The sequence below is a fragment of the Sturnira hondurensis genome, unplaced genomic scaffold (genome assembly GCF_014824575.4).
Source record: "Sturnira hondurensis isolate 20B ecotype Veracruz unplaced genomic scaffold, ASM1482457v3 Scaffold0013511, whole genome shotgun sequence".
Taxonomy (NCBI): domain Eukaryota; kingdom Metazoa; phylum Chordata; class Mammalia; order Chiroptera; family Phyllostomidae; genus Sturnira; species Sturnira hondurensis.
The window spans coordinates 18493-46020 of record NW_028086142.1 but is presented as its reverse complement, the minus strand read 5'-3'; the positions used below and the strand labels follow the sequence as shown (position 1 = coordinate 46020).

General features: G+C 46.0%; 1 protein-coding gene across 1 annotated transcript; it reads right to left on the bottom strand.

Annotated features, from left to right (window-relative positions):
• Positions 1-252: 252 nt before the first annotated feature.
• On the bottom strand, positions 253-23198 carry GPR173 (G protein-coupled receptor 173). Its single transcript, XM_037061642.1, has 2 exons — positions 22502-23198; positions 253-3047 (listed from the first exon to the last, which is right to left on the bottom strand). The coding sequence occupies exon 2, from the start codon at positions 2955-2957 to the stop codon at positions 1836-1838; it is 1122 nt and encodes a 373-aa protein (XP_036917537.1). The 5' UTR covers positions 2958-3047; positions 22502-23198; the 3' UTR covers positions 253-1835.
• Between the last annotated feature and the right edge of the window lie 4330 nt (positions 23199-27528).

Sequence of the window (27528 nt, the reverse complement as noted above, 5' to 3'; positions counted from 1 at the left end):
CAGACAGGACACACAGACACACAGACCACACAGACAGACACACACACATACACACAGTCAGAAAGAGAAAACATCCAATATAGCATTGTTCATTTCAGTTTTCCATTTACAAAATCCAATGGTGAATCCAGGCAGTTAGAAAAAAGAAATGGAGGAAAACCCTCCTGAATGCACCCTATCTACCCCCACCCCTGTGGTCCCCCCACCCCACCCCCTGGAAAAGGCACCCCCATCACTATCACTGAGAGAACAGGTAACCCCCCCACCCCAGCCTCTCAGCCACTCTGGCCTGCCTTTCCAGGGCAACTCCATAGCCAGGCTCATTAATGTCTCTCCTGCCTAGAGTGCCCTCCCCATTCTCCTGGGGGGTCAAGGCTTCCCCACTTCTGGGGCCATGTTAGAGCAGGGCGGAAACTTAGGACAAGGGTTTCAGTAGGCAAGGGAAAGGATAAATATAGATCTCCCCCTCCCCCAGGGAATGAGAAGGGGATAGAGAACCTGGGTGAGACCAGGCAGAAGGAGTGCCAGCTTGGATCCCCAGTCCACAAGAACTGGCCTTGGTGTGATCCCAGAGTGGACTCTGCCCTGGGAGGGAAGCTTGGGAATCACCCACCTGGGGAATCTGACTATGGTCTGTTCCACTTTGGGAGGAGGTATGGGTGAAGGGAAGGAAGTGGAAGTTGGGAGCTGAGGGCCCAGAAGACCAAGGGTTACCACGGAAGGGCTTGAGGCCCCTGAGGCTTAAGGAGGACAAAAAGAGGTCAGATAGAAATGGACTCAAATCCACAGTACCTTGGAGTTTATCCACTATGAGATGCCAAGGCCCCAAAAGAATTTTCATCTTTGGGAGAGTAGTATGAACTCAGGAGATAATTCTGGGTTTGAATTCCACGCTGACGCCAGGCTCTGGGACCCAGCTACTCTGGGCAGTTCGACTATCTCCCTACACTTCCCTGGGGCTGCTCCTCCCTGTATGGTACCCACAGCAGCCCCAGTAGGGCTAGAGTGGATTTCCATCCTCAGAAAGAAGAGTTGGGGCCTGGGGATCCAAGAGGCAGCTTGAGAGAACCCAGCTAAGCCCGTATCTTCAGCTCCCGGTGTGCAGCTCACATCCTGCTCTTCACCTAGCCTAGGCCCATCCTGGGGGCCCTTCTCTCTCCCCTCCTGGCTCCTCAAACAGATGCTCAAGAAACACTTGGGATGTCTGGACAGAGTGGGAAGCAAAAGGAGACTGGGCTTGGGACCATGGTTAGCCTAAAACAACATTGCACACAACATAGCAATTAAACATCCCTGCTCCCTGGGGACCCTGCACCTGCTTTGGTCCCTCCTGCCAACAGATCAATTTCTCCCTAAATATCCAGGCCTTGCTAAAGGACTTGGAAGGGGAGGGTGCATGGGAGCAGAGGGGGCCAGAAGAGATCTGGAAGTCTATTTTACAGGATAAATTTCCCCATTCTGGACAATGTCAGAAGGAGAGACATTAAAGCAAGAAAGCCTGACTCCTCAGCTGTTAGTAGAAAAACCTGCATTTTCAGTTTGTTTTCTTTTTCTGAATTGGAGGGAGAGAGAGAGAGAGAGAGAGAGAGATTTTGATTGATTGTAGAAGTGGAAAAAGAGGCAGCAGAGACAGGCCCTAGAACTAGAAACACCCCTTCCCAAGTCCCCCACAACGGGGGAGGTCTTGGCAGAGGTGCTAGATTCTGGGTGGTTTGAGGGGCTGGAGCTGGAGCTCAGAAAGAAAGGCTCCTGTATGGGCCCCTCCCCCTCCCTTTCTGTTGGCCCCATCATGGTGGCCATGACCTACTCCCTGTCTGTCTGCCTACCAGCCTGCTTCACATGACACAGTAGGGTTCTCTGGGAGCTGGGGCACCTCCTGTGCCCCAGCAGGGAGCATGAGTCCTCAGGCACTTCTTGAGGTCCTTGTTGAGCAGGAAGCAGACGATCGGGTTGACGGCAGCCTGGGCGAAGCTCATCCAAACAGCGGTGGCCAGGTAACGGTGGGGCACAGCACAGGCTTTAACAAACACTCGCCAGTAGCAGGCCACGATGTAAGGTGACCAGAGGAGCAGGAAGAGCAGTGTGATCGCGTAGAACATGCGGCCCAGCTGCTTTTCACCCTTGACCTCGTCCATGCCCAGCAGCCGCCGGCTGGCTGCATGCCCATTCTGCCGTATACCTAGCAGGGTTGGTGGCATGGGCCCACGGCCAAAGCCAGCGATCCAGTTGGCAGCAGCCTGGCCAGTGGCCCCAGGACCATGGAATGTCCAGTTCTGGCTGATGGCTGGCACCATCTGCACTGGCTTCATCTTGCGGTGACGATACTCAAAGAGGAGCAGTTTGCCATAGACAGCATGTGTAGCTGCCATGAGCACAGCCAACATAAGCATGAAACCTAGAGTGTCATTGGCCTTGAAGTAGCGATGCTCAAAGATGCACTGGTCCTCCTCGCGGATAAACTTGTAGGTGCCAACATCAAAGACGGGCGGGAAGGCCATGGCCACAGATAGGGTCCAGGCCATGCAGATCACGGCTGCACATGTCCAGAGTGTCATGCGTTTGGCGTAGAAGCGGTGGTGGGCGATGGCCATGTAGCGGGTGACGCTGATGCAGAACAGCATGAAGGCCGCATGGAAGCAAAACAGCACAGCCATAAAGGCCACAATCTTGCAGCTGAGTGCACTGAAAGTCCATGAGGAGCCATGGCGCACAGAAGCCAGTACAAAGGGGAAGCAGACGGCAGAGCGGATGCCGTCGGCCAGGCACAGGTCCAGCAGAAAGTAGTAAGGAGCCTTGTGCAGGGCACGCTCCTTGAGCACCAGCAGCGACAAGATGGCGTTGCCCGCCAGGCTCACGCACATGATCAGTCCCAGCAGCACCAGCTTTACATAAGCCGATGCTGATGGCGGAGACAGTGCGCCGCTCACCTCCTCGGGCTCTCCCGTGGTATTGGCCATAATGAGGGGCAGAGGCTGCTCCCAACCCTATGGAGTCAGCCAGTCCGGTACTGGATGGGGGACTCCATCAGTTGTCCTGCTGGGCCGCACCTGCAAATAGGGGGAATGGAGATGACACAGACACAGAGACAGAGAGATGAGGCAAGAGAGAGGCAGAAAGCAAAAACACACAGAGGCACAGGGACACAGTGAGAAAGGATAGACGAAAGAGATAGAAAATGGCGACCGAGATAGAAATGGATAAAAAATTGAGACAGAAATGAAGGGGATGGAAAAGAGTAGGAAGAGATAAAGAGACAGAACCGGAGAGACAAGGAAAGGGGAAAAGAAGGAGAGAGAGAGGGACAGTAGAAGGAGGGGGACAGGGAGATATGAGAGAAGAGGAGGGCGAGAGGGAAGGAGAAAAAGGGAAACAAGAGAGAGACAGGGAGAAACAGATGGAAAGTTTAAAAAATGAGGAAGGAACAGAGAAGGCAGTGTTAGTGTGACTGTGAAGCCCACTACCCCCCACCCCCCCTACTTACTCCCGGCCTGGTCTCAGGCCCTGCCCGTGGCCAACTGCCGCTTCTACTCTCTCCTTACCGAGTGGGTGCACGTCCTATCTCTAGACGTCTTAGGTCACCTGGTTCCTACATTGGTGGACCCGTGGGGCAGGGATGTGGTGAGGCTCTTGTCCCTTTGTGTAAAGTCCTAAGGCTGTGCTCTTCAAACTTTTCTGACTACCACCCATCATAAGGGTTTACATCACAACCTCGTACACATACACACACATGCAACACTGATGAACCAAAGGTTTCAAAGACTAGTACTGAGTCTTTGTCTAATACTCCCATTAGTTTCTACTCTGTTTCACGTTATTTTGTTCATGCTGGTAGCCACTCGTGAAATACATGTTTTTATTCATGATCAGGAATGTGCTTAGCCCGCTCAAGGAACAGTGGGGAAACCAGTGTGGCTGGAAGAGGGCAGGTGAGGGAGACTGTGGTCGAAGGTAAGGTCACAGAGATGTCCGGGGCCAGGGCATCTAGGGCGTGGGCCATGACAATGACTTTGGTTTTTGTTTTAAGTGAGGTGGAGAGTGTACGGCTATAAAGAGGTAGGTATGCTTGTGTGCGTTCATTCATTGAAAAACCATTTACTGAATATCTACTGTGCCAGGCACTGGGGATACAGCTGTGACCCAGACAAAGCTCCCCACTCCTGTGGAGCTGACAGTCCAGATAATAAAGACAATACATATGAAGTGATGTATGGTAGGTAGGTCAGATGATGATAAGTTTTTTTTTTAAAACTTTTTCCCTAGATTTTATTTATTTATCTTTAGAGGGGAAAGGAAGGAGAGAGAGAGATAGAGAGAGAGAGATCAATGTATGGTTGCCTCTGGTGTGTCCCCTGCCGGGAACTGGCCTGCAACCCAGGCATGTGCCCTGACTGGGAATCGAACCGCGATCGTGTGGTTCACAGGCCCGCGCTCAATCCACTGAGCTACGCCAGCCAGGGCAGATGATGATAAGTTTATAAAAATAAAAAAGGGGGATAGGGGCATAGGAAGTTAAGGGTGGGGAGATGCAATTTTTGATGAGGTGGACAAGGAAGGCTTCACGGAAGTGTCATCTCAGCAAAGACCTAAAGGAGGTGAGTTAGTCGTGTGGGTACCTAGAGGAAAAGTCCAAGCAGGAGGAACAGTCAGAGCAAAGGCCCTGAGGCAGGACCTGACATGGTACCTTCGAAGAAGTGCAAGGAGGCCACTGTGGGTAGAACAGAGTGAGAGAAAGTGGGAGGCGAGGTCAGAAAGTGTCAAGGGTCAGATTTCATAGGCCCTGGTAAGGACTCTGCTCTTTACTCTGAGTAAGATGGGAGCCATGGGAGGGGTTGTGAGCAGAGGCGAGATGTGATATAACTCAGGACTGAACAGGATCCCACTTGCTGCTGAGGAGCACAGGCCTTGGGAGCAAATGTGGAAATGGGGAGACTACTCAGGAGGTTCCTGCAGTAACTCAGGTGAGAAGTAATAGCACGTCCATGCCCTTCGCCCTGCTTAATTGCTTTTCCTAGAATGTATCTCCTTTAACTCACTGTATTTTTTATTTTATTATTATTTTTAAGATTTTATTTATTTATCTTTAGAGGGGAAGGAGAGAGGGAGAGAAACATCAATGTATGGTTGCCTTTCGTACATCCCCTGCTGGGAACTGACCTGCAGGGAACCGGCCTGCAACCCAGACATGTGCCCTGACTGGGAATCGAACCACAGTCCTCTGGTTCGCAGGCCTGTGCTCAATCCACTGAGCTACACCAGCCAGGGTCAAACTCACGGTATTAATTTACTTTTAAAGCCTGCTTTATTGCTTGCCTCTTCCTGTGAGAACAAAAGCTCCACAGGGCAGGGCTTACAGACTCATGCAGTCTCCTGTAGAAGAGCTCGGCACAGCACATTGTAGGCCCTCAGTCCAGAGCTGTTAACCAATTGATTGGGACTAAACAGGCTGGTGGCTCAGGGAGGGCTGCCTGGAGGCATCCAGGTAGGATTTGTTGAAAGAGCAGCCCAGGCAGCACATGAGTGGGAGGGCACAGGCAACACTGGGCAGGGAACGGGAAGAATCCCAGTGTGTGTGGGCTGGGGAAGAGGGTGTGAGGTATGGTAAGGTAACAGGGCAGGTACCAGAGGAGAGGTGGCCTTGCAGAAGCTGGAGAAGATCTGAACTACTGTTGGGGCTGGGATGGGCTTGAGGTTGGGGGAGGCAGGACTTGAGTGGGTATGTTTCTAGCTGCCTCTGTCCCAGGAAAAAGTCTCCTGTCTGCACCATTTGGCAGCTCAATGCGGCCTGCCCTGCCACAGCCACCTGGGGCCAGGCCTTTTGGATGGTGCCCTGAAGTCTCAGAGCCAGTGCCAATAGGCCACATGAAAGTGTCGGGACAAGAGCTCAGGAGAAGTGGGGTCCACAGGCCCCTTTCAGCTGGCCCTGAAGGTCTGACAGCTCACACAGAACTGTGGACCAGCCCACAGACAACTGGCTACGTGTAAATGTGTACACACACACACATGCTCTCTTTAGCCTTGAGACGAAACAGGGGTGAGAGGTATAGAGACAGAGGGACAGTGATTGTAAGAGAGAGTCAAAGAGACACATAGAGTAACAGAGAAGAGAAAGAGATAGGACCAGAGAGACAGAGACAAACAGAAATTGAACGGGGGCGGGGAGGGGGTGTAGACAGAGATATACAAAAGGGAGGCAGCCTTACAGACAAAGAAAGAGATGGAAATAGACAGAAAAGGGAAGAAGAGGAAAAGAGTGAGAAAAAGCAGAGACACAGAGAGAAACAGAGAGTGGGAAAGACAGAGAAGGGAGAGAAAAAAGATAGAGACAGAGAGAGGAAGAGAGGGGGAGATATAGATAGGTAGATATTGAAGTAGATAGATTGAAGGGGAGGGATAATACCAGGAAAGAGAGAAAGACTCAGAGAAATAGAGATGGAGGTGGGGATGGAGACAGAGGCAGAGAGAGGGAGAAATAGATAAAGACAGAAAGAGGGAGACAGAGAGACACACTAAGACCAAGAAGGTGGATAGTGTGTAGTCCACAGTCTTGGTGAAAACAAAAACAAATTCAGCAAACGAAACCCTGGTATTGACTGGAAAGCTGGGGTACTGGTACAAACAATGGAGAAGGGTTCTTCTGAGCACAAACCGGCAGCACAGCCTGGGTCGCAGATGCCCTTAGACACAGACACCTACACACTCACAGACACATAGCCTACAGCAACGGCACCAGTGGAGTGCAACCAGCTCACACACACGGACACTGTGTGTGGAGTGTGAGTGATATGCCTGCACGTGCGCGCGCGCACACACACACACTCGGAAGGTATACCACTTACTCGGCCTAAATGCCAGTGCTTCGTCCTCAATAAAGGCGTTACTGCCCCCTACAGGACATTTTGGAAATTTGTAGGTGCGTTTTTTGGTTGTCACATAGCTGGAGTGCAGGGTGTCTTTCTAACATTTAAGGGACCAGGGTAAGGATACTGGACATCCAGTGATGTGCGGGACAGTCCCACACAGCCAACATGTCCCACATTCCCTAGGACTTGGGACTTGTAATAAACAACCTAAAATCTACCTCTATGTCACAGATAAACACAATTTCCCTCCTGCTTTTAATGTACAGTAGGCCCTCGATAACATTTTATTCAATGTCGTTTGGTTATAACTTCGATGAGATACCCCAGGAACTTAACTTGTTTGTATCCATTAGCCTATGATAAAGCTGGTTTCATTATACATCATTTTGCCAGTTTCAAAAACCTACTGACGATGACATGAAGTGAGGACTCCTTGTACCCCAAATCACACAGGAATGTGGCTGTTGCGTCCACAGGAGTCTGTACTTTGTTTTGTGGCGCACTTTCCTCGAGCTGTTCACTATTTCAGAAAAATCTCAGCCCTGGACTTTTCTGCACTTCCTGCGTGGGGCTGCTTCTGATTTCCCCTTCCGCTTAGCCCGTGGGTACTCATTGCATTACACGGCTCCAGAGACTTCACTGAACCTCCTGGGGAGTGTCATGACCAAACATTTATGTTTGAAATACAAGTTATTTTCTTCTAAATCACTTTCATTTTATTTTTTATTTCTTTGGAAGAGTGAATACAATGTGGCTATTGTGTAAAATACTATGTGGATTTTCTTTTGAAATTATATGCGCAGAGAGCTTATATTATTTAACATCTTTGTGTCCAGATAGTAAGGGGGCATTACAAAATCCATTCCAAGAAAGAGGGTCTTAGGTATGCGAGGGCTGAGAGTCACATACACAGACAGGCAGACACACTCGCACATATACATGTGCAATAGTTCATAAACTCACAATTGTAACGCCCTAACACACACACACTTGTGAACTCTCAAATCCTGATAGATTCACACCTACAAACCTACTCACTGTTACTTACACAGACTCATATCCCCTTTGTCTCATTATACCTGATTATTTAGATCCTCTCACATATTCAGACAAGCTCTTGCAATACATGTATATAAACAGTGGCATACCTATATCATCACTTATACAAACACTGTTACATACTTTAACACTCAGATTCAAAGTCACTTAAATAGGCCAGCATGCTCACATGTACTTGAACTTTGCTATAGACATACACACAAACAGAGAAAAACTGCCCATGTATACAGACATTCAGAGGAGTGTAGACACAAACTTGTTCACAACACACAGATACGCTTACATGATATATACATCCTGCAACAGGTATACAGCAAGAGACAGCCTTGTGTATGTGCACAGACCAGCCAAAGCCTGCACACACAGGTGGAAAACATCAGCAGAGCTGCTCGGCTGGTGGGCACTTGCCACAGCAGGAGGCTGGAGAAAGATGGGGCTCTAGGGGGGGGACACGTGAAAAGAGAGGTTGTAAATATTTGGGTCTCTTCCTGTTGAAACATCCCAGATTGTTTTCTGATTATTCTTTTGATTGCCACTCATTCATCATCAGTGAGGGGTTTTTTTTTCCTTATAAGTGTACGATGCTTGTTTTTCTTTTAATTTGATCTCATTCTTATTTTTCCACAATGTTTTTTCTTCCAAAAATATAAGGGCTGTATGATTGTTGCTGTTGTTCCCGTCATATGGTATGAGGTGTTCCTTAGAGGAATGCAATTAGTTTGTTAATTTCTTTGATTGCTGCTGCTTTAAGAAAGAAACTTTTTTTCTAGAACATTTGAAACAGAAAAAAAGAAGACAGAATCCTGTAGTGAACCTCAGTGCATCTATTGCCCAGATTCACTAGTGATCAACTCATAGGGTTTTATTTCACCTATAACCTCACATACTTCCCCCACTTCTAGAATATTCTGAAGCATATCTGTTATACCATTTCATACATAAGCATTCCAGAAAGTATTTCTAAAAGACAAGAACACTTTCAAACATTACAATAATGTCATTTTTGTTATTTCTTAGATTATTTATTGATTTATGCACTACTAGCTTTTAATATTAACAATTAGCCAAGTCTGATTCTTGGTGGGATTTCATAACTACCCATTATCTTTTGATCTTGGGTAAAATATTTGTCAATAAATGAATGGAGGCTGACTGTAGCTGAATTCAATTGACTCGTTGAAAGAGAAGCCAGCCTTTCATGGCTGTTTCAGAATGCTGCTTTCTTAAGAATGCAGAAGACCTAAAATTTGTTTATTGAAAACCTGTTTTCAGAAGTCACAAGGGTTTGCAGACCTCTTCAATATGTTACACTCAAGTATATTTAGTTTTTAAGATATTTCCTCCATCATCATGGACTTTTTGATGAAAGCTTCAAAATCAGGAAACTCATCAGACAAACAACACTTTCCTGCCCCCCCCCCCAAATCCAGAATGTCCCTAAATTAAGCAATTTAGTGAAGATTGTCTCAAGTTTGGATGTAGCTGCCCAATTAGTCCTTTCTTCCTCAGCCAAAATATCTGATTTGTGTGGGAAAGTTGCCAAGAAAAACTCATTGCCCAGTAGGGCACGTTGGTCAACTGACCACAGAACACTATCGCACAGAGAAAGACTTGGACTTTTTAAAGCAACTGGAAGTGCAAATTAAGAAACCAGGCTCGTTTCCAAGACGGGTTAGAACATTCTTAGACAGAGCTCAACCAGCTAGTGACAGGACTACACAATTAACAAGCTAAGATGCCCCTCCCAGTAGAATCTCACAGGTTAGCAGTCTGCCAGGAAATTGTCCACACTATCACGAAAACCAATGAGGTAGAAGGAATAGGAGAGGGGCCACTTTCAACGACCACCACTAGGAGACAGGGTGAACAGGTCAAAGGACATCAAGACAACATTAACCCAGAAGACTGCTGAATCACAGACTTTTCATTTTTTATTGATGCATGTCTGAATGTTAATTAACTTGCTTGGTTCATAGGATTAGTCAGAAGTCCTGAAAAGAAATGCAAGAAGCACCAACATAAACTAAGATGGAAATATGCAAAGTGATACATGAATTTTTTGGAATATTGTGGAAACTGTGCCTAAGTCTATGGACTGATGCTGCTGTTGTGATGACAGGACGTTTACATCTGGAATTTGTTCTGAAAAATACCCAGATTCATTCATTGAGGGGCCCTTACCTTAAAAGCTTGCCTGTAGGTCTAATCTCCACAGTTAATGATCCTAGGTGAATTTAATTAAATTCAAAGCACTACCCACCCGTGTGTCAATTTTCTGTGAAGCATTGGGATCAGTACACCACTATCTATTATTTTAAACCTAAGCATGTAAAGATTTTGTAAAAGATTTCAGGGCTAAATGAAAAATTTCAGCATTTCTTTGTGAATGATTTTCACTTCCCAGATTTGATGCTTACTAGTTTCAAAAAATGGCTCTTTGAGCACATGAATAAAATTACATACAAATTTTTAAAGTCACTCAAAAATATCATAAGGGTATACTGACAAGTTTTATGGATTCGAAGCCAAACTTCAACTTAAAAGAAATGAGGTCAAGTATGGCTCCCTTGGTGATATTTAGTTGGCATTCAAAGTTGAATACTAAAAAAAGACGTATTAAGATGAGTACAGCAATGTATGTGTGTACTTAGGGGGAAAGCTTCATCATTATTTTGAAATACTCAAAATGGACATTTTCTGTTGGGTTCAAAATTCATGAGCATTTGTTACAGAAAAAAATTTAAACACTACATTTGACTGAAATAAAAGAAAAAGGCATTAGATTTAAAGAACCACCCTACCTTGGAAACACAAAATTCAAAGACTATGAATGATCAAGTTCTGCTTATTGATGAGAAAGGAGCTTTAACCAATGGAAAAAAATACTCTTTGACCATTCACTGCCACCTACTTATGCAAGCAGTTTCCTGTTGGTGGTGACTACCAAGAGATAGAAGAGATCATGTAGCTATTTGGGTCATAAAACTCGGGTCTTTGCTTGGCCATGGCAAGAACAAGTGAGTTAAAAAAGGGAGCTGAAAAGGGGAAGCATGAACAGTTATTCCGTTTGTTTAGAAAGGCTGGTATGGTGTGGAAGCACCAGCCATATTTAACACTAGAACTGCATCTGATGCTCCAAAGAAACCCAAATGGTATCTGAGGGCTCCAGAGCTCATGCTTTTGAGGTGAGCTTTGCAGCTATATTTCATACATTCAAGCTAGTTATTGAGGGCATTGGGGCAAACTGTGCCCGAGCATCCTTCATGGAATGATCTTACCTTCAACAACATGCCTTTCAAGATAAAGAAGTGGCAGGCCACGATGGAAGTTTGTATCCATGTCAAAACTAATAGCTATCGGTTTGGCCAAAAAGTCCATATCATTTTATTCCATAAAATAAAAGACACATTTTTTCATTGTCACCAATAACCTTATTGATTTGGATCTTTTGAGTATGTCAGCTATCTCCCATGTAGTATAATGTCGATTGTTTTCAATTAATATCCCAATTCGGTCACTATCAACTTCAACTGGTCTACCTGACCATGGAGCATTGTGCAGCAAGAAATTCCAGCACGAAACTTCACACATCACTAGTGACATGTTCTATCAGTCACAGCACCTTCTCCATACACTGCACAAATCTTTTTTTTTTTTTGCATCTCACTTGAGTTTTTACCTTTCTTCAAATAATAAAGCATCATATGCCAAAAATGTTGCATGTTTTCTTCCATCTTCGATATTAAAATGGCTACACAAAAATTCACCAATTTTGATGTTTTTTTAAAAAAATGCACACTGATGCCCTGCCTGGTGTGGCTCAGTGGATTAAGTGTCAGCCTGTGAACCAAAGGGTTGCTGGTTCAATTCCCAGTCAGGGCACATGCCTGGGTTGCCTGCCTGGTCCCCATTTAGGAGTGTGTGAGAGGCAACCACACATTGATGCTTCTCTCCCTTTTTTCTCCCTCCTTTTCCCTCTCTCTAAAAATAAGTAAAATCTTTTTACGAAATGCACACTGATATGACAGCTATCACCATACAATCTAACAAAATTGTTTCAAATGAAGTGAAAGACAACTAAGTGCTACTAGAGCCATCTTATGAAAAAAAAAACAATCAAACTTTTTGGCCAATCCAATATTTGCTTCATTTGTTGTTTTTTTTTAAACCAAGAAACACAATAACTTGATAGAAGATCTATGCTCAGCACCAAATGTTTTACCAAATCATGATGAAAATGACCATAAATGAATTAAATGATCATAAAATAAATCAAGACAGTCAGGACCAAAGTCTCAGGAGTGGGCATCAATGTGGACCATTACAAATTTGCATGAGGGAGTAAAAAAAAGTTATAGCTCCAGAAGTGAACTCAAGTGTATTATGAAAAATTTCATTTGAAAGGTATATATAAGTTTCATAACTCTCCTAAAACTTTGCATGTTTATTTTTCTACCGATTTATATAATATAAAGAAAATGTACGAAATTTCTTTTCATCAAACTCCAGTACCTCTAAATCCCTTTCAGTTTACTCCAGTGTGCAATACACATATTTCACGTTCTCTGTGCGCCAGGCTATGAATGCCCTAACACATTCACATCCAGTCACACTGCACAGACACACTAGCACATACAGACCGATACATGCACACAGGGACATATACACGTGGAGATTTGCATTTACATTCAACATTCAGACTTATATCAGCTGATAAGTGCAACCAAGTGCACTTATCACATACACACGTAAACACACGCCTCTTCTATATAGAAACAGGCATGTGTGTAGGTGCCCACCTACCAGCAAATTACAAGACATACAAAGCACACACAGGCACCCTTCTACATAAATACAGGCCTAGGCAGAGACACATTCACCATTCATGTGACACTTGCAGACACACACACACCTATAGACCAAATCATATGGACCTACACACTGTCAGACACAATCACGAATGCACACAACTGACAGTCAGACACAAACAAGTCCTGCTCACATTTTAGAGACCCAGGCCTTTCTCCACCCTAGGCTCTTGCACTAAAAGATTAAAACCCACTATCTTATACAAACCCTGCCCTCCTACACATGCATATACACAGTATATAAATCTGCCTTTGCACATATACACACAGTACAGACATGCATGCCCATACAGGCACATCACTCAGGCTCACTGTCACACACACAGAGGCAGCTAGGCATGTGGAGCAGTGCAGACTCATACACTCACATCCACATAGCCACCGATGCTTACAAACCCCGATAGGCACAGCCTTCTGATGCACATACCTTTTCACACCTACACATATACTCATGCAACACAGCTACACACATCCTAGTACATGGCCAGATAAGCACAAATCGGTTACACACACATCCACCTACATCATCACATATAAATGTGGATACCAACATTGTTACATTTACAGATACTCACTACGGAGATTCGCAAGCACACATTTACATCCCGACCACTGCAAACCTGTTTACATCTTTAAAAACATACTCTTCAACAAACAACAAGTGCTGGCAAGGTTGTGGAGAAAAGGGAAGCCTAGTGCACTGTAAGGATGCAGACTGGGGCAACCACTGTGGAAAACAGTATGGAATTTCCTAAGAAAACTAAAAATGGAGCTGCTTTTTGACCTAGCAATTCCACTGCTGGGGTTATACCCTAAGAACCCTGAAACACCAAGCAAAAAGAACCTATGCACCCCAATGTTCATAGCAGCACAATTGACAATAGCCAAGTGCTGGAAGCAACCTAAGTGCCCATCAGTGAATGAGTGAATCAAGAAACGATGGTACATTTACACAATGGAATTCTATGCAGCAGAAAGAGAGAAAGAGCTCCTAGTTTTCACAACAGCATGAATGGAACTAGAGAGCATTATGCTAAGTGAAATAAGGCAGGTGGTGAGGGACAAATACCATATGATCTCACCTTTAACCAGAACCTAATCAACAAAACAAGTAAGCAAGCAAATAGAACTAGAGACATTCAAATAAAGAACAAATGGACAGTAAACAGAGGGGAGGGGGAGAGGGATAACGGGGGAAAATAGGGGGAGGGCCATCACGGAACATGTATAAAGGACCCATGGACAAAGCCAAAGGGGGTAGGATTGAGGGTGGGAGGTGGGGGTGGGCAGGGCAGGGGGAGTAGTGGGGGGAAATGGAGACAACTGTACTTGAACAACAATAAAAAACACACTCTTACACATGCACACATACATATGCAGACATACCAGAAATGCAGGTAGCACCCACACTCACATGGACACAATCTTACCACAGATACAGGTGTGTGTACTCATAGAACCAGATGTCTGTGCACTAGGAAATACACACTCAGGACCAAATGCCCTCCATCAACCTCCTACAGACACACATCCTTCCTCATACACCCATGGTTTTATACACACACTGGGAACACATAAAAGTACAAGCCTAGTTTTATGTACAGGCATACTCTCACATACACACAGGATCTGTTCATTCTGTCATACACTCACATATGTACAGATGCAGCAAATGGGGTTGCACATGGAAACAAGCCCATTCACTTGCAGGTAGACACACAATATTACTTACACATCAGCACATGTAATAATTATAGCGCCGGATAACACCTTATAGCACAGAGAACTCATTATGAGCCAGGTATTGTCCTTAACACTTTTCAAATATAAACTCATTCAATCCTCACCCTCTGAGATAGGTTGTATTATTACCCTCACTTAAGAATAAGAAACTGGCCCTGGCTGGTGTAGCTCAGAAGACTGAGTGTGGGCTGTGAACCAAAGGGTTGCTGGTTCGATTCCCAGTCAGGGCACATGCCTGGATTGCGGGCCAGGTCCCCATTGGGAACCACATGAGAGGCAACCACACATTGATGTTTCTCTTCCTCTCTTTCTCTCTCCCTTCCCCCCTCCTTAAAAATAAAATAAAACCTTAAAAAAAGAATACGAAACTGGAACTTAATTGAGGTTACGTGACTTGTGCAAAGGCATGCAGGTAATGAATGGCAGAACTAGGATTCAAACCCTGAGTTTGGCTCCAGAGACCTTGCAGATCCAACTTACATGTAGAAACACATTTACCTCATGCACATATACAGATATGCACTATTCTAGCACAAGCACATGCATACACAACTCATATACTGACATACTCAGGTACAGGCAGCCACACACATGCACATATGCATGGATGTGTTTGCAAACACTCCAGCACAGGTATATATGCCATTGGAAAGATTATATAGATATTCATACACAGAGCCACAATCATACACACCCAGATGCACCCACATTATCAAACACAGAAAAAATACAGGTACGCCACCTACACACCATCCAGATAAGTCCACACTCATGTACAGATACGCCCACATTCTCAGATATATTCACCACCCTAATACACAAAAGACACTCATACACACTAAGCAGATATGCTCATATGCATGCACCCCCACTCAGATACACCCATACTCACACACCCTGCACAGATTCACCTATACTCTCTCTCTTTCAAACACACCCAGATAATCCTATTTCTCCCATCCAAGTACTAACCAGGCCTGACCCTGCTTAGCTTCCGAGATTAGACAAGATCGGGCTCGTTCAGAGTGGTATGGCCGTAGACCCTATCTCTTTCATATACCATCCAGAGAGAACCCCACACATGCTACTCAGATAGACCCACTCTCATACACCTGACCCAGACAGGTGCACATTCTCTTTCTCTCACACACTATTCAGATACACCCACTTTCACACACATATTCAGTACTGATACAGCCACACTCTCTCACACACATCACATCTAAACACACCCATCCTTATACACACACCTCAAATACACCTACCTTTACAGGCAGTCCACCCAGATGCAGCCACGCTTGTGTGAACTCCAATTCAGTACACCCACACTCTCACATACATTTAGATACAAACTCACCCTCCCAACGCAGAACCCTCATATCCGACCAAAGCACCCCTACAGTCTCCCTCACACAGTATCAAGACATACCCAAAATGACACTACACTTACACACACCCCACCCAGATGCCCACACTCAAATTCCTAACCCAAATACAGCCAGATACCCACCTACATATAACCCAGAGACACCCACTCACACACAAATCCTATCCACATACACCCACACTTTCTCTGTTAACTTCTTTCTCCTTTAATTTCTTTTTCTTTGTCTGTCTGTCTGTCTCTCTCTCTCATACACATACATACCCCAAACACAGCTCCAGCTACATGGCCCCACCCAGATCCATCCACCCTCTCACACATACACCATCCAGATTCGTCCCATATGGATCATTTAGATATATACTCACCCAAACACACATCATGTAGATACACTCCACTACCGTCTAGATGCATCTGCATTCACACATACATGCCACAGAGATGTACCCAACTCTCACACATGCCATGCAGGTGCACCTGCCCAGTCACTCCACTGACCAGATACATCCAATGCTCTCAACCCCTCCACACCACCTGGATGTGCTCACATTCCACACATACACTTACCACCCAGACATACCCCCAAACTCTCTTTCACACATCCCATCCAGTTATACACACTCAAACACATACCCAAGTACATACATACCCAGATACAAAACTGAAGCTCTCATGACACACCATCCAGATATACCTTAGTACACACTCTGCTACCCAAATACACCTGTGCTCTCAACCATCCATTGCCCAGATACACTCACACTGAAAGACATCCCATCCAAAATACACCCACATACTGTCTCACATACAGCCCAGATGTACACCCACACCATCTAGATACATACATACCTTGCTCACACATCATCCAAGATACACCCACTCACACTCTAATACACTCACACTCACCCTCCAACCCAATTAAACCCAAACACACTCCATCATCCATATACACTTACACACTCCTCCCACCAGACACATCTGTGCTTTCATACCCTCACTACACTCTCACAGGCACTCTCACAGAAATACCTACTCTCTCTTACACATACACACAATCCAGATCCTCCTTGTCTCTTAATCACCATCTCTAGGGTACTCACAGTCCATACACACAATACAGATACACCTCATGAGTACTCTCTCAATACACCCCCATGATGCGCTACCCACAGTACCCTCCAATTATATACATATTCATATACACCCCCACCCTCACCAAGATGTGCCCCAATTCTCTTTCTGATACACACACACACACACCATCTAGATACACTCCATCACACACTTCCATTACCTAGATACACTTATGTCTCAACCACCTACACACCATTCAGATATGCTCACACTTGAATGCCCCCCACACCCACACTCTCTCATACACACATTCTACCCAGAAACACCCATGCCCTCTCTTACACAGATAACACAGGTACATCCACATTATCGAACATACACAACATCCAGCTACCACCTACTGTGTCTCATATCATCCAGATACACCCATACTCACATAGTCCACAAATACATACGTCCTCTCACATATTCCCAGCCAATCTCTTGTTCATACCATCCTCCACCCAAAAAGGCTGATGTTCTCATAGTACCACCTCACAAACACACCATTTACATGCATCCACATTCACACTCATCCTTCCCAAATAGAGGTTTCCCCACTATCCAAAAGTAGAGCATCCCTATGAAAACTTTCATAAGCCAAAGTGGTGTAAAGTGAAGAATAGCCCCTGCTGTCTCAAAGTTTGTGTTATGTCACTTTGCTTTTATGAAAAAACCCATTATGTTACTAATGTAGGTCTTTCATGGAAGGGAAATGGGTTAATGAGAACTTCTGGAAAGCAGGATATCCCTGTACACCCAAATGTCTCACATACATACCCTACCCAGAAACACCAAGGTTCTCTCTTCCATATGCACGATCCAGATACTTTTCCTCTCCCTCTCTTTTCCTGCTCTATCCAGATATACCTTCACTTATACATGTACATTCACATTCACATCGAGATTTCTGCCTGGGTGGCATAATTTGGGTGCTGTCTGTGAAAATCATTTACAACCCCAGACACCATACAGTGCCCCTTTGTCCTGGGCCTTTGATGGTGGGGTGATAGAAAGAGAGATCTTTGTTTTTCAAGAAATCCTCTTCTGAAGAGGGCACAGGCCCCCTTCCCTAGTAAGACATCAGTCATGACTGGGTCCTACGTCTTGGGTGTGAATGATAACAGGAATTATCTCCAGATCATTCATTAAAACATGTAGCCAAGGCCAGAGAGGCCCCAGAAGGGGGCCATGGATTGCTCAGGTGTTATAGTTTGCCATTCTGTGGGATGTCTACACACTTAGGGCCAAATATGGTTTAGCAGAACGCCACTGACTCTCAGACATGTACATAAATACATGCTGGGATACAAAGAATATCACCCAGACTTCTAAGTATCCTGCCTTATCACCCCCTTAGTGATAGAGATTATAGGCACAGGTTCAAGGCCTAGTATCTCTCTCTCACACACATACCATCAGAGAAGGACATGCACAAATACCTACACTCATCCCTACACACAGATACACTTACAGCAATACACACTCACACTGCACTTGATTCCACATGTACACATCCATTTACTCTCAAACACAGACATACCTGCATGGTAGGCATTCACAAGACATAATAATGCCCATCAAAGACAAACATTCATTCACAAATACAGGTGTACTTACACATGGCCACAGATAGGCAGACTCTATATCATACCCAACGAGACAATGAATAAACATGACACACTGAAGTGAGCTCCCAAAAGTATACACACACACACCAAGACATGACCACATAAACAGTCTCACTTATTCACACATGGGTATACTCACACATATACACCCCCAGATGTGTACATGCTTGTCAGTGATATGATGTATTCATATAACAGACATTCTAAATACAGACTCATACACACAACTGAGCGTGTACACCTGTAGCATATTGACACGCACACAGACTTGAACAGCATTCATTACTCTATGCATACAACCAGACGCAGACACATAAATGTACTTAAAAACACACTCACAGAGATGTGCACACCATGTATGTTCCTACACGTTCATACATCCACAAAAGAGGTGTGCAAATAAAAGAAGATTCATTTACACTTGGACACAAAGGCATGTTTGCACACATGCACACACGGAAGAACAGTCACATATTCTCACATACTTGTACATCTGCACAAGGAGAATTTATAACACTCATCACAGACACACACATGCAGAGATATCCTCATACACACACGAATACACTTATAGGCCAACTGTGGCATGCACACATATTTATTTACACTGTTCCACAAAATACATTCCAGGACAAACAATGGTGTATAAACACAACACACACATGCAAATAATTAGAACTGCACAAACTGGTACATTCACATATCTGTACTTTCAGACAGACACACAGGCATAGTCATATATATACACTTAGATGTGTCTGAACACACAGGAAACATACAGACATGTTCACTCAAATGCACATACAGCCACACATTCAGCCACTAACATAGCCACGCTCACACTTAGAAATTCAAACAAAACATGTGAAATATGTGTACCCAAATATTATGAAATGTAGTTATTCATGCATACCATAATCAGACATGGTTACACATAACAGTGTATCCACAAAAAATTAGACATATACAGAAATGCATTCATTCACCTGTGCACACAGGCTTTTGTGCATATATATAGATATACACCTCCCCAAGCCCTACTCATACACATAAGCAAATGTGCACGCATAGGCATATGCAAAAAATATATTTTCATGCACAAAACATGTATTTGCACACTCTTCCTTACCCACAAAATTAGTTCTCTTTCCACTAGTGTGGCCACCTACACTAACATTTCCCCAATCAGATGTGAACCCATAAGTCTGTCTACAGAGACAAAATGTACTCAAACATGCACACACAGACATACACGTAACTAAAAATGCTGGAGATTCCACATGCACATTCAGACACATGCTTACTCATACATATACATGACAGACACACCCACACAGAAGCATGTTTGCATGCATACCCTGACATACACTCATGGACCTCACACATGCCCCTACACTCACAAACACACCATTTAAATGCACCTATACTCATATGCACACATGGGCACACACAGATGTACACAATCAGATACACGTAGGCATTTACCTAATTGGACATGCATAGCCAGGCATTCTGAAATCCTCAAACTCACACACCTACGCTCACACATGCACACTGAAAGACAAATTGATACCACACACACATACAACCAGACATTCAACAGGCTTATTGGCTCAGAGAAACACCCTCACTTAGACTCAGAATCAAATATGCCCATTTACTCATCTAGACAGACATGCAAAGTCATACCCACTCCCCAATACACACAGAAGCCTCCCCACACACTTGCACACATTATCATATAGCCTGCTCACACACAAACTCATACATATTCACAGTGCCCATGAACCGAGACACAAACATAACCAGACTACACACATAGCCACATGTTTTCACTTGCACGTATACACCCATGCTGAGGGCCAGATGCCTCTGGACCACAGGCTGGATCCTTTCTCTTCTGCACCAAATACTTCTTCAGAAGAACCTACTCTATACCACAAAATCCCAACCCTCCCTGTCCCTAGATAGGGTGTTTTCTGGACCTCCATCCTTTTCTATCCTCCTCCTCCCCAGCCTTGAGGATCCTTCTCCAGCCACTGACCCCACTACCCAGTGCTTCACCACATCTCCACACCCGGAAACCAGCCAGCAAACCCTGTGGTTTCCCCAGCACAGGCTCTAGGTTAGCAACTCCCTGGGACCGGTCCCTCACAGGTCTGGCTGCTTTATGGGCCACACCCCAGCTCTACCCAAAGCCCTGCTATCTTAGAAGCTTCGGCGTTGTCTACAGGCCCTGCCAACCACTGACCACAGGCCAAACTCTTGCCAAGTCTCCCCTCAACAGGGAGACGCATACATCACCAGGGCCAGGAATACTGCAGGCTGCAATCCAGGCCTCTGCTAAATCGGGACCTGGTGGGGGGGGGCTCAAGTCTGTGTGTGTGTGTGTGTGTGTGTGTGTGTGTGTGTGCAGACAGGGTGACAGGGGCAAGTGCAAGGAAAGAAGCCTGGAGTATGGTGGGGGCAGGAGGCTCTGCCCACAGCCACCACTTATCACTCCCTACAAATGAGCAGTTATAACAGAGCTGATCCTGCCTCCACTCCACTACTCACTCCCCCCCCCGCCCCCGCCATTTGCCTACCTGCTGCCCTCCCGAGATCTCTGCCAAGACCTTGGAGAAGAGAGGTCAGTCACTCCCAGAAATAATCACTAACAATGTTAATCATGAATAATCAACAACAATATTGATCATGAGCTTTGCTGGCATTGCTTCAGGGCCACTTCTGCACACATCCTTTATTTCTATGCACCAACTCATTTAGTCACTACACATATCCATGAGGGAAGGGTCACTAGTCTCTCTGACAGATGGGAAAACTGAGGTTTAGTGAGTGTCCCGTTTCCACTGAAGTTGGCAGCTGGGGGAAGTGTCCCTGGAGAATCTACGTCCTCCACGTACCAGGCTTTTTGCCCCTGCAGACACAGAGACCACTGACCACTGTGCACAGGCTGTAAGACCTGGGGGCCCCAGACACAACATGGTGTCTGAAACACAGACAGACAGCCTTGTGATAGAGGGTGGGGTCCACACTGTGGGCATGACCATGTTGTGTCCGGCCTCTGCAGGGTGATGTGTGGTGTGGTCCTTGTCTCCACAGAGCCATCAGGCAGCCTAGGGCCTGGAAATGCTCCCCACCCCCACTTCAGCTTCCTTTTTGCCCTACAGTGGCTTCCTCACCCTATCCTGGAATCCCAGCAATATCTTCAGTGGTGAGTGAGCAAAAGTCTGCTACCTGTGGGGAAAGACAGGGGAGGGAGGGAAGAAGGAAAGGAGGGGTGGGGGTGGTCTGGGCCAGGAGCAGCTCCTCTGTCATGTCTACCCACCTGCCTGGTCACACTCACAGAGAGACAGACAGACAGACAGACATCACTGCATGCAAGCCGAGGAAACTGGAGGAGAGTGGAGGAGGAGGGAGAGGGAGAGGAGGCAGCTGCAGGAGGCTGAGCCTGCCTCGGGTGCAGGCATTGTGAGAACACGACAGACTCCCAGGCATGCCTTAGAACACAGCAGGCTCCCAGGCATGCCTTCCACAGCTAGCACACAAGGAAATATTAACACAGCCTCTTGCTCAAAGGCGACCATAATGATAAAAACAGACCCTGTGCTGGGGAAACAGGTGGTAGTTCCCTTTCTCATGGGATATTTGGGATTGGGAAAGGTGGGGATGGCTAGAGGACTCTCCCGGCTTGGGTGCCCAAGTAGCCCTTGTGATGGAGCGGAGAGACTAACGGACAGAGAAAGAGAGAGCATAGCAGTGATGGAGTCTCTGAAATCTATATAGAAAGGCAGAAGAGAAGTCCCAGCCCCCATCCTCCGTGGAGGGATGCTGACTACTTACCTGGGCTCTCTCAGCAGGGCGGTCCTGGAATCCAGAGAGGGGGCTCAAGCCGTCTCACCAAGGATAAATCACAGCGCAGGCCACATTGTGGGACCCTCGGTGATCTGGCCGCCAGTGACACTCCTGCTTCTGTTGCCGTGGATACAGCTGGGCTGGTCTAAATCGCAGACATCAGGGGAAGCAGGCACGGGAGGGGTGCACTGGGCAAGGGTGGGGGTGTTGGGGAACACCAGATGGGCAGCACACAGCCTCGGGGTGCCCAGCTGAATGGCAGGTGGGGGTCCAGGCAGGTGCTTCCCCCACTACACACTCCCACCCCCATCTTCATGCCACCGCCAAGCCGGGAGGGGGGCCAGCGCTGGCCCCTGCTACCCGTCTGCCCGCCTGGCTGCCGGTCTCTCCCCCCTCCCCGTCCCCCCCTGTCTGCCTGCTGGCCGCCGCCTTTTGTCCTCAGAAGACACGGTCCCCGCGGGGCCTCTGCCAAGCCTCTAGCAGATGCTCAGGGTCCGGGGCTCCTCCCTGGGAGCACCCAGGCTACGGCCTGGGAGAGCCCCAGTTTGAGGGGGCTCTCATCCAGGCTCACCGCGCACCCTAGGCCTGGCGGGGATGGGGAAGAAGTGCCGGTCCAAGCCAGAGGCAGCAGCAGAGGTGGTGTTGGGGAGGGGATGGACGCCAGAAAGAGGGGGTGGGGTGGAGACAGAGGCTGGCCTGATAGCTGTGTCCCGGGTTTTAGATCCGGGTTGAGGAGGGTGGTTCAGAGCATCCGAGGGGGGGTCCTGATGCAAAATGGGGGCACCATGGGTGTGCCGAAGGGACCTTCCTGGACTGGGACCCACCCCAGCTCACACAAATCCAGGTCCCAAGATGCTGGGACACTCAGACTGGATAGAGCATCATCGGGGAGCCCAGGGCTCTAAGCTGGACCCCATCCTGACTGTCCGTCCCCCCTCTCCTCGATTTGCACGGTCCCTGCCTCAGGGGCGGGCGGAGGAGGGAGGAGGGAGGGAGGCTTGGAGGGAGAAGGAGGAAAGGAGGGAGGCTGAACAGGCAGGGAGACTCCCAGCCGCCAGCCTGGTCCTCCTTGGGGCGGGGCGCGGAGGGGGTGCTGGTGAAGCTGGGGAGCAGCCGGCTGGCCGACTGGGTGGGGATGTGGCGTGGGGGCTGTGCTGCCAGGACAATAGCTGGCTGGGGAAGTCAAACTCCGGCTTTTCCGAGATGCTCGAGGTGCTCAAGACAGGCATGCACCGGGAGAGGTGGCCAAGAGGCCGCTGAGAGAGGAACTTACAGGGGTTGCAAGTGCAGAGGACACGGTGATAGGGGCTCTGAGTTAGGATGGGACACAAATGTCCTGTGGAAGTTTTCAAAAGCTTTGGGGTGGGAGGATGATTAGAACTCTGAGAGGCGGGTAGATAACGTTATTTAGAATGGGTTCTATGGGCATTTTCCCAGCCAAGTCCTGGGGGTAGAGTTCGGGGTGGGGCAGGGGATGCTGCCCAGCTCTGAACAACCCCTCTCCGGACACCTCCTGTGCCACCCCTACTTTCTCTGGGCCCGTACACAGGCAGGCCCCCATACATAAGACCATGTTCCTGGACGGCAGAATGGGACAGGTGAGATTTGGAAACAAAAACGTTCTACCTTTGAATGGATTAAATTGGGGCCAAATGGTGCCATTGTGGGTCCCTTTATTTATAGCTTTCAAGAATTCCAATTCCCTCCACATAAGCAATTTTATTTCCTCTCTCTCCTCACCCATTGGTTCACCCACTTTTAAAAGACATGCTTCATGCTAGACCCAGTGCCGTGTACTGGCAATCGGGTTAGCCAGACTTGCTCTGCTACCAGACTGGTCTGGCAGCCCATCTGCATCTAAATCCCTTAGAGAACTTGTAAAATGTGGATCCCTGGGTCTACATCCAGAAATATTAATCCAGGAGGTTTGAAACGAGCCTCTAAAACCCTAATTTGACAAGGCTCTCAGGTGGTTGTTTTTATGCCCACTGAAGTTCGGGGAGGAAGAAAAACCCATGAGTCAAAGACAAATTCACAGTGGAAATTAAAGTGTGTTTTGAACTGACTGCTATGGCAAATATTACATCTGAAATCCTGTGTGATGTTCCTCATGCTATGTTTAGAGAGATTTATAGCCTTCAATATTTTAAAATATTTTATTTATCTTTAGAAGGGAAGGGAAGGAGAGAGCGAGAGAAATATCAATGTATGGTTGCTTCTCGTGCTCCCCCTGCTGGGAACCGGCCTGCAACCCAGGCATGTGCCCTGACTGGGAATCGAACCACAGTGGTTTTGTTCACAGGTCTGCGCACAATCCACTGAGCTACACCAGCCAGGGCCTATAGCCTGAACTTTTATATATTATTTTTAAAAGGCTGAAAGTCCACCTCAAAAAGTTAAAACAACAAATTAAAGAAAGTAAAGGAAAAAACAGTTAACACAAATCAATGAACTAGAAGAACAGAATTACAACAGAGGACCAACAAAGCTAAAAGTTGGTTCTTTGAAAAAAAATTAGGAAAAAACGATAAATCCCTGAGACTCGCCCAGAAAAAATATATACAAACCACATAACTAGCATCAGGAACACTACAAGGGGCACTACAATATGGGTCACAGATCCATTAAAATGTAATAAGACAGTACAATGAAGAACTTCATAGCTACAATTTCAAAAATTTTGATAAAACAGGAAAAATCGCTGAAAAAAATACAATTCGCTCACACAAGAAAAATTTAAATTGCAACAATCCTGTAACTGTTGAATTTTATCATTGAATTTTTAAAAGATTTTATTTATTTATCTTTAGAGGGGAAGAGAAGGAGAGAAGTATCAATGTATGGTTGCCTTTCATGAGTCCCCTGCTGGGAACTGGCCTGCAACCCAGGCATGTGCCCTGACTGGGAATCGAACTGCGATCGTGTGGTTCGCAGGCTTGCACTCAATCCACTGAGCTACTCCAGCCAGGGCTAATCATTGAATTTATAATTGGAAACCTTTCCACAAAGAAACCTCCAAACCAGAGCCCATCAATAGCGAACTCTACAAAGTATTTAAAGAAAAAAATAACAATGATCAAATTGTACACAAATTATATGAAAAATTACATGATGATTTCAATAGGTGCAAAAAGAGCATGATGACAAAGGACAGCAGACTTAAACTTGCTACAAATATAAGGGAAATTCCTTGATTTAATATATGTTATCTAAAGAAAATCTATTTTCATCTAAGATTGAGAATGAGGCAAGGATGTCTACTCTAAGAACTTTTATTTAAATTAGACTGGAAGTCCTGGCTATTGCCCTAAAGCAAGAAAAATATTAATAAATAAGAGACATAAGGAATAGAGAGGAAGACATGAACATAGAAATCAATTTGTAGGCAATAAAATATGATATAAAACCACACTCCCTAGAGTGACTAAAAAGAAAAAAAGCGCACTGAATGTTGGTGAGAATGAGTGCTTGGAATTCCTATACAATACTAATGAGAGTGTAGATGGATAAAACCACTTCAGAACCTGCTTAGCTATATTTACTAAAGGTAACCACATGCACACCCCATAACCCAGCAGCTCTACTCCTAGGTGTGTGCCCAACAGAAATGCTTATATGTTTCTCAAAAAATGTGCCCAATAATGTTCATAAAAGTGTTATTTGGATTAGTCCAAACCGGGAACAACTCAAATGCCACCAACAGAAGAATGGTAAATAAATTGTGGTATATCCACACAGTGGAATACTACACATCAACAAGAAGAAATGCCCCACAGCTACAGATAACAATATGGATGAGTTCCATAAATGTTGTACTGAGCAAGATAAAGCAGACACAAAAGAGCATACACAGTATGGCTCCATTTAGATAAAGCTCTAAATGAGGTGAAACTAATCTGTGGTAATAGACATCAGAATTGCATTTGGGGTCTGAGTGGGAGGCCCAAGAGGCTTTCTAGAATGCTGGGAATGCTCTGTTTCCTGATTTCTGTGCTGATTACATGGGTGGTTACCTAGTAACAGTTCGCTGAGAGCTGTGCACTTATGCCTGGTGTACTTTTATTGATGTGTTATACTGTAAAAAACAAGTTTCTAAAAATGAAAAGTCAAGTAAGTAGTTAGATTGTTTCATCATAATGAAAGGCAAAGGTGGGAATGGGGGGGGGCTGTGGGATCTTGAGGATGTCAGGGTCTGTGTGGGGAGAGGTATGGGCAAGTGAATTGGACGCCCTTAAACAATTATTTATTTATTTATTTATTTGAAGACAGAGGGGAAGGGAAGGAGAGAGAGAGAGAGAAACATCAATGTGGAGTTACCTCTCGAGCACCCCCTACTGGGGACCTGGCCTGCAACCCAGACATGTGCCCTGACTGGGAATTGAACCAGCAACACTTAGGTTCTCAGGCCGGTGCTCCATCCACCAAGACACATCAGCCAGGGCTGGAAGATGCTTAAGAACCAATATAGTAGTGGCTAAGAGCATGGACTCTGGGTCCAAGCTGCTTGAGTGTGAATCCATGCCTCTTCCCTTCCTTTCACCTCAACTTCTCTATCTGTTAGATGGGGTCATAATAGTACCTACAACATGGAGTTGTGAGGCTAAATGAGGTAATGTTTGTAAAGTGTTCATAATGATATCAAGTTGTATAATTAGTACCATGCACACCTTGATTAAATGAAAAAGGCGCCTACATGAGTGAAAAGCTCGTACAAAAGCTTGGGTGTGAAGTGAGGGTTCCAGAAAGCCGGATGCATTTGGAGCATGGCGACGGCATTCCGTTCCGGCCTGGGTGGGGCGTGCTCCTCTGGCGTGCCAGCCAGACCCCGAATGCCAAGCTAAGTATCTCAGACTTCCTCTTTCTTTTTTTAAATTGTATTTTATTGACTATACTTTTACAGTTGTCCTGATTTTCCCCCTTGGCCTCTGTCCACCCAATACCCCTGACCCCCTCAGGCAATCCTCCCACCATTGTTCATGTCCATGGGTCATGCATATAAGTTCTTTGGCTTCTCC

Excerpts from the sequence above, each read along its gene's own strand:
- GPR173 (XM_037061642.1), bottom strand. The coding sequence starts at position 2,957 with ATGGCCAATACCACGGGAGAGCCCGAGGAGGTGAGCGGCGCACTGTCT.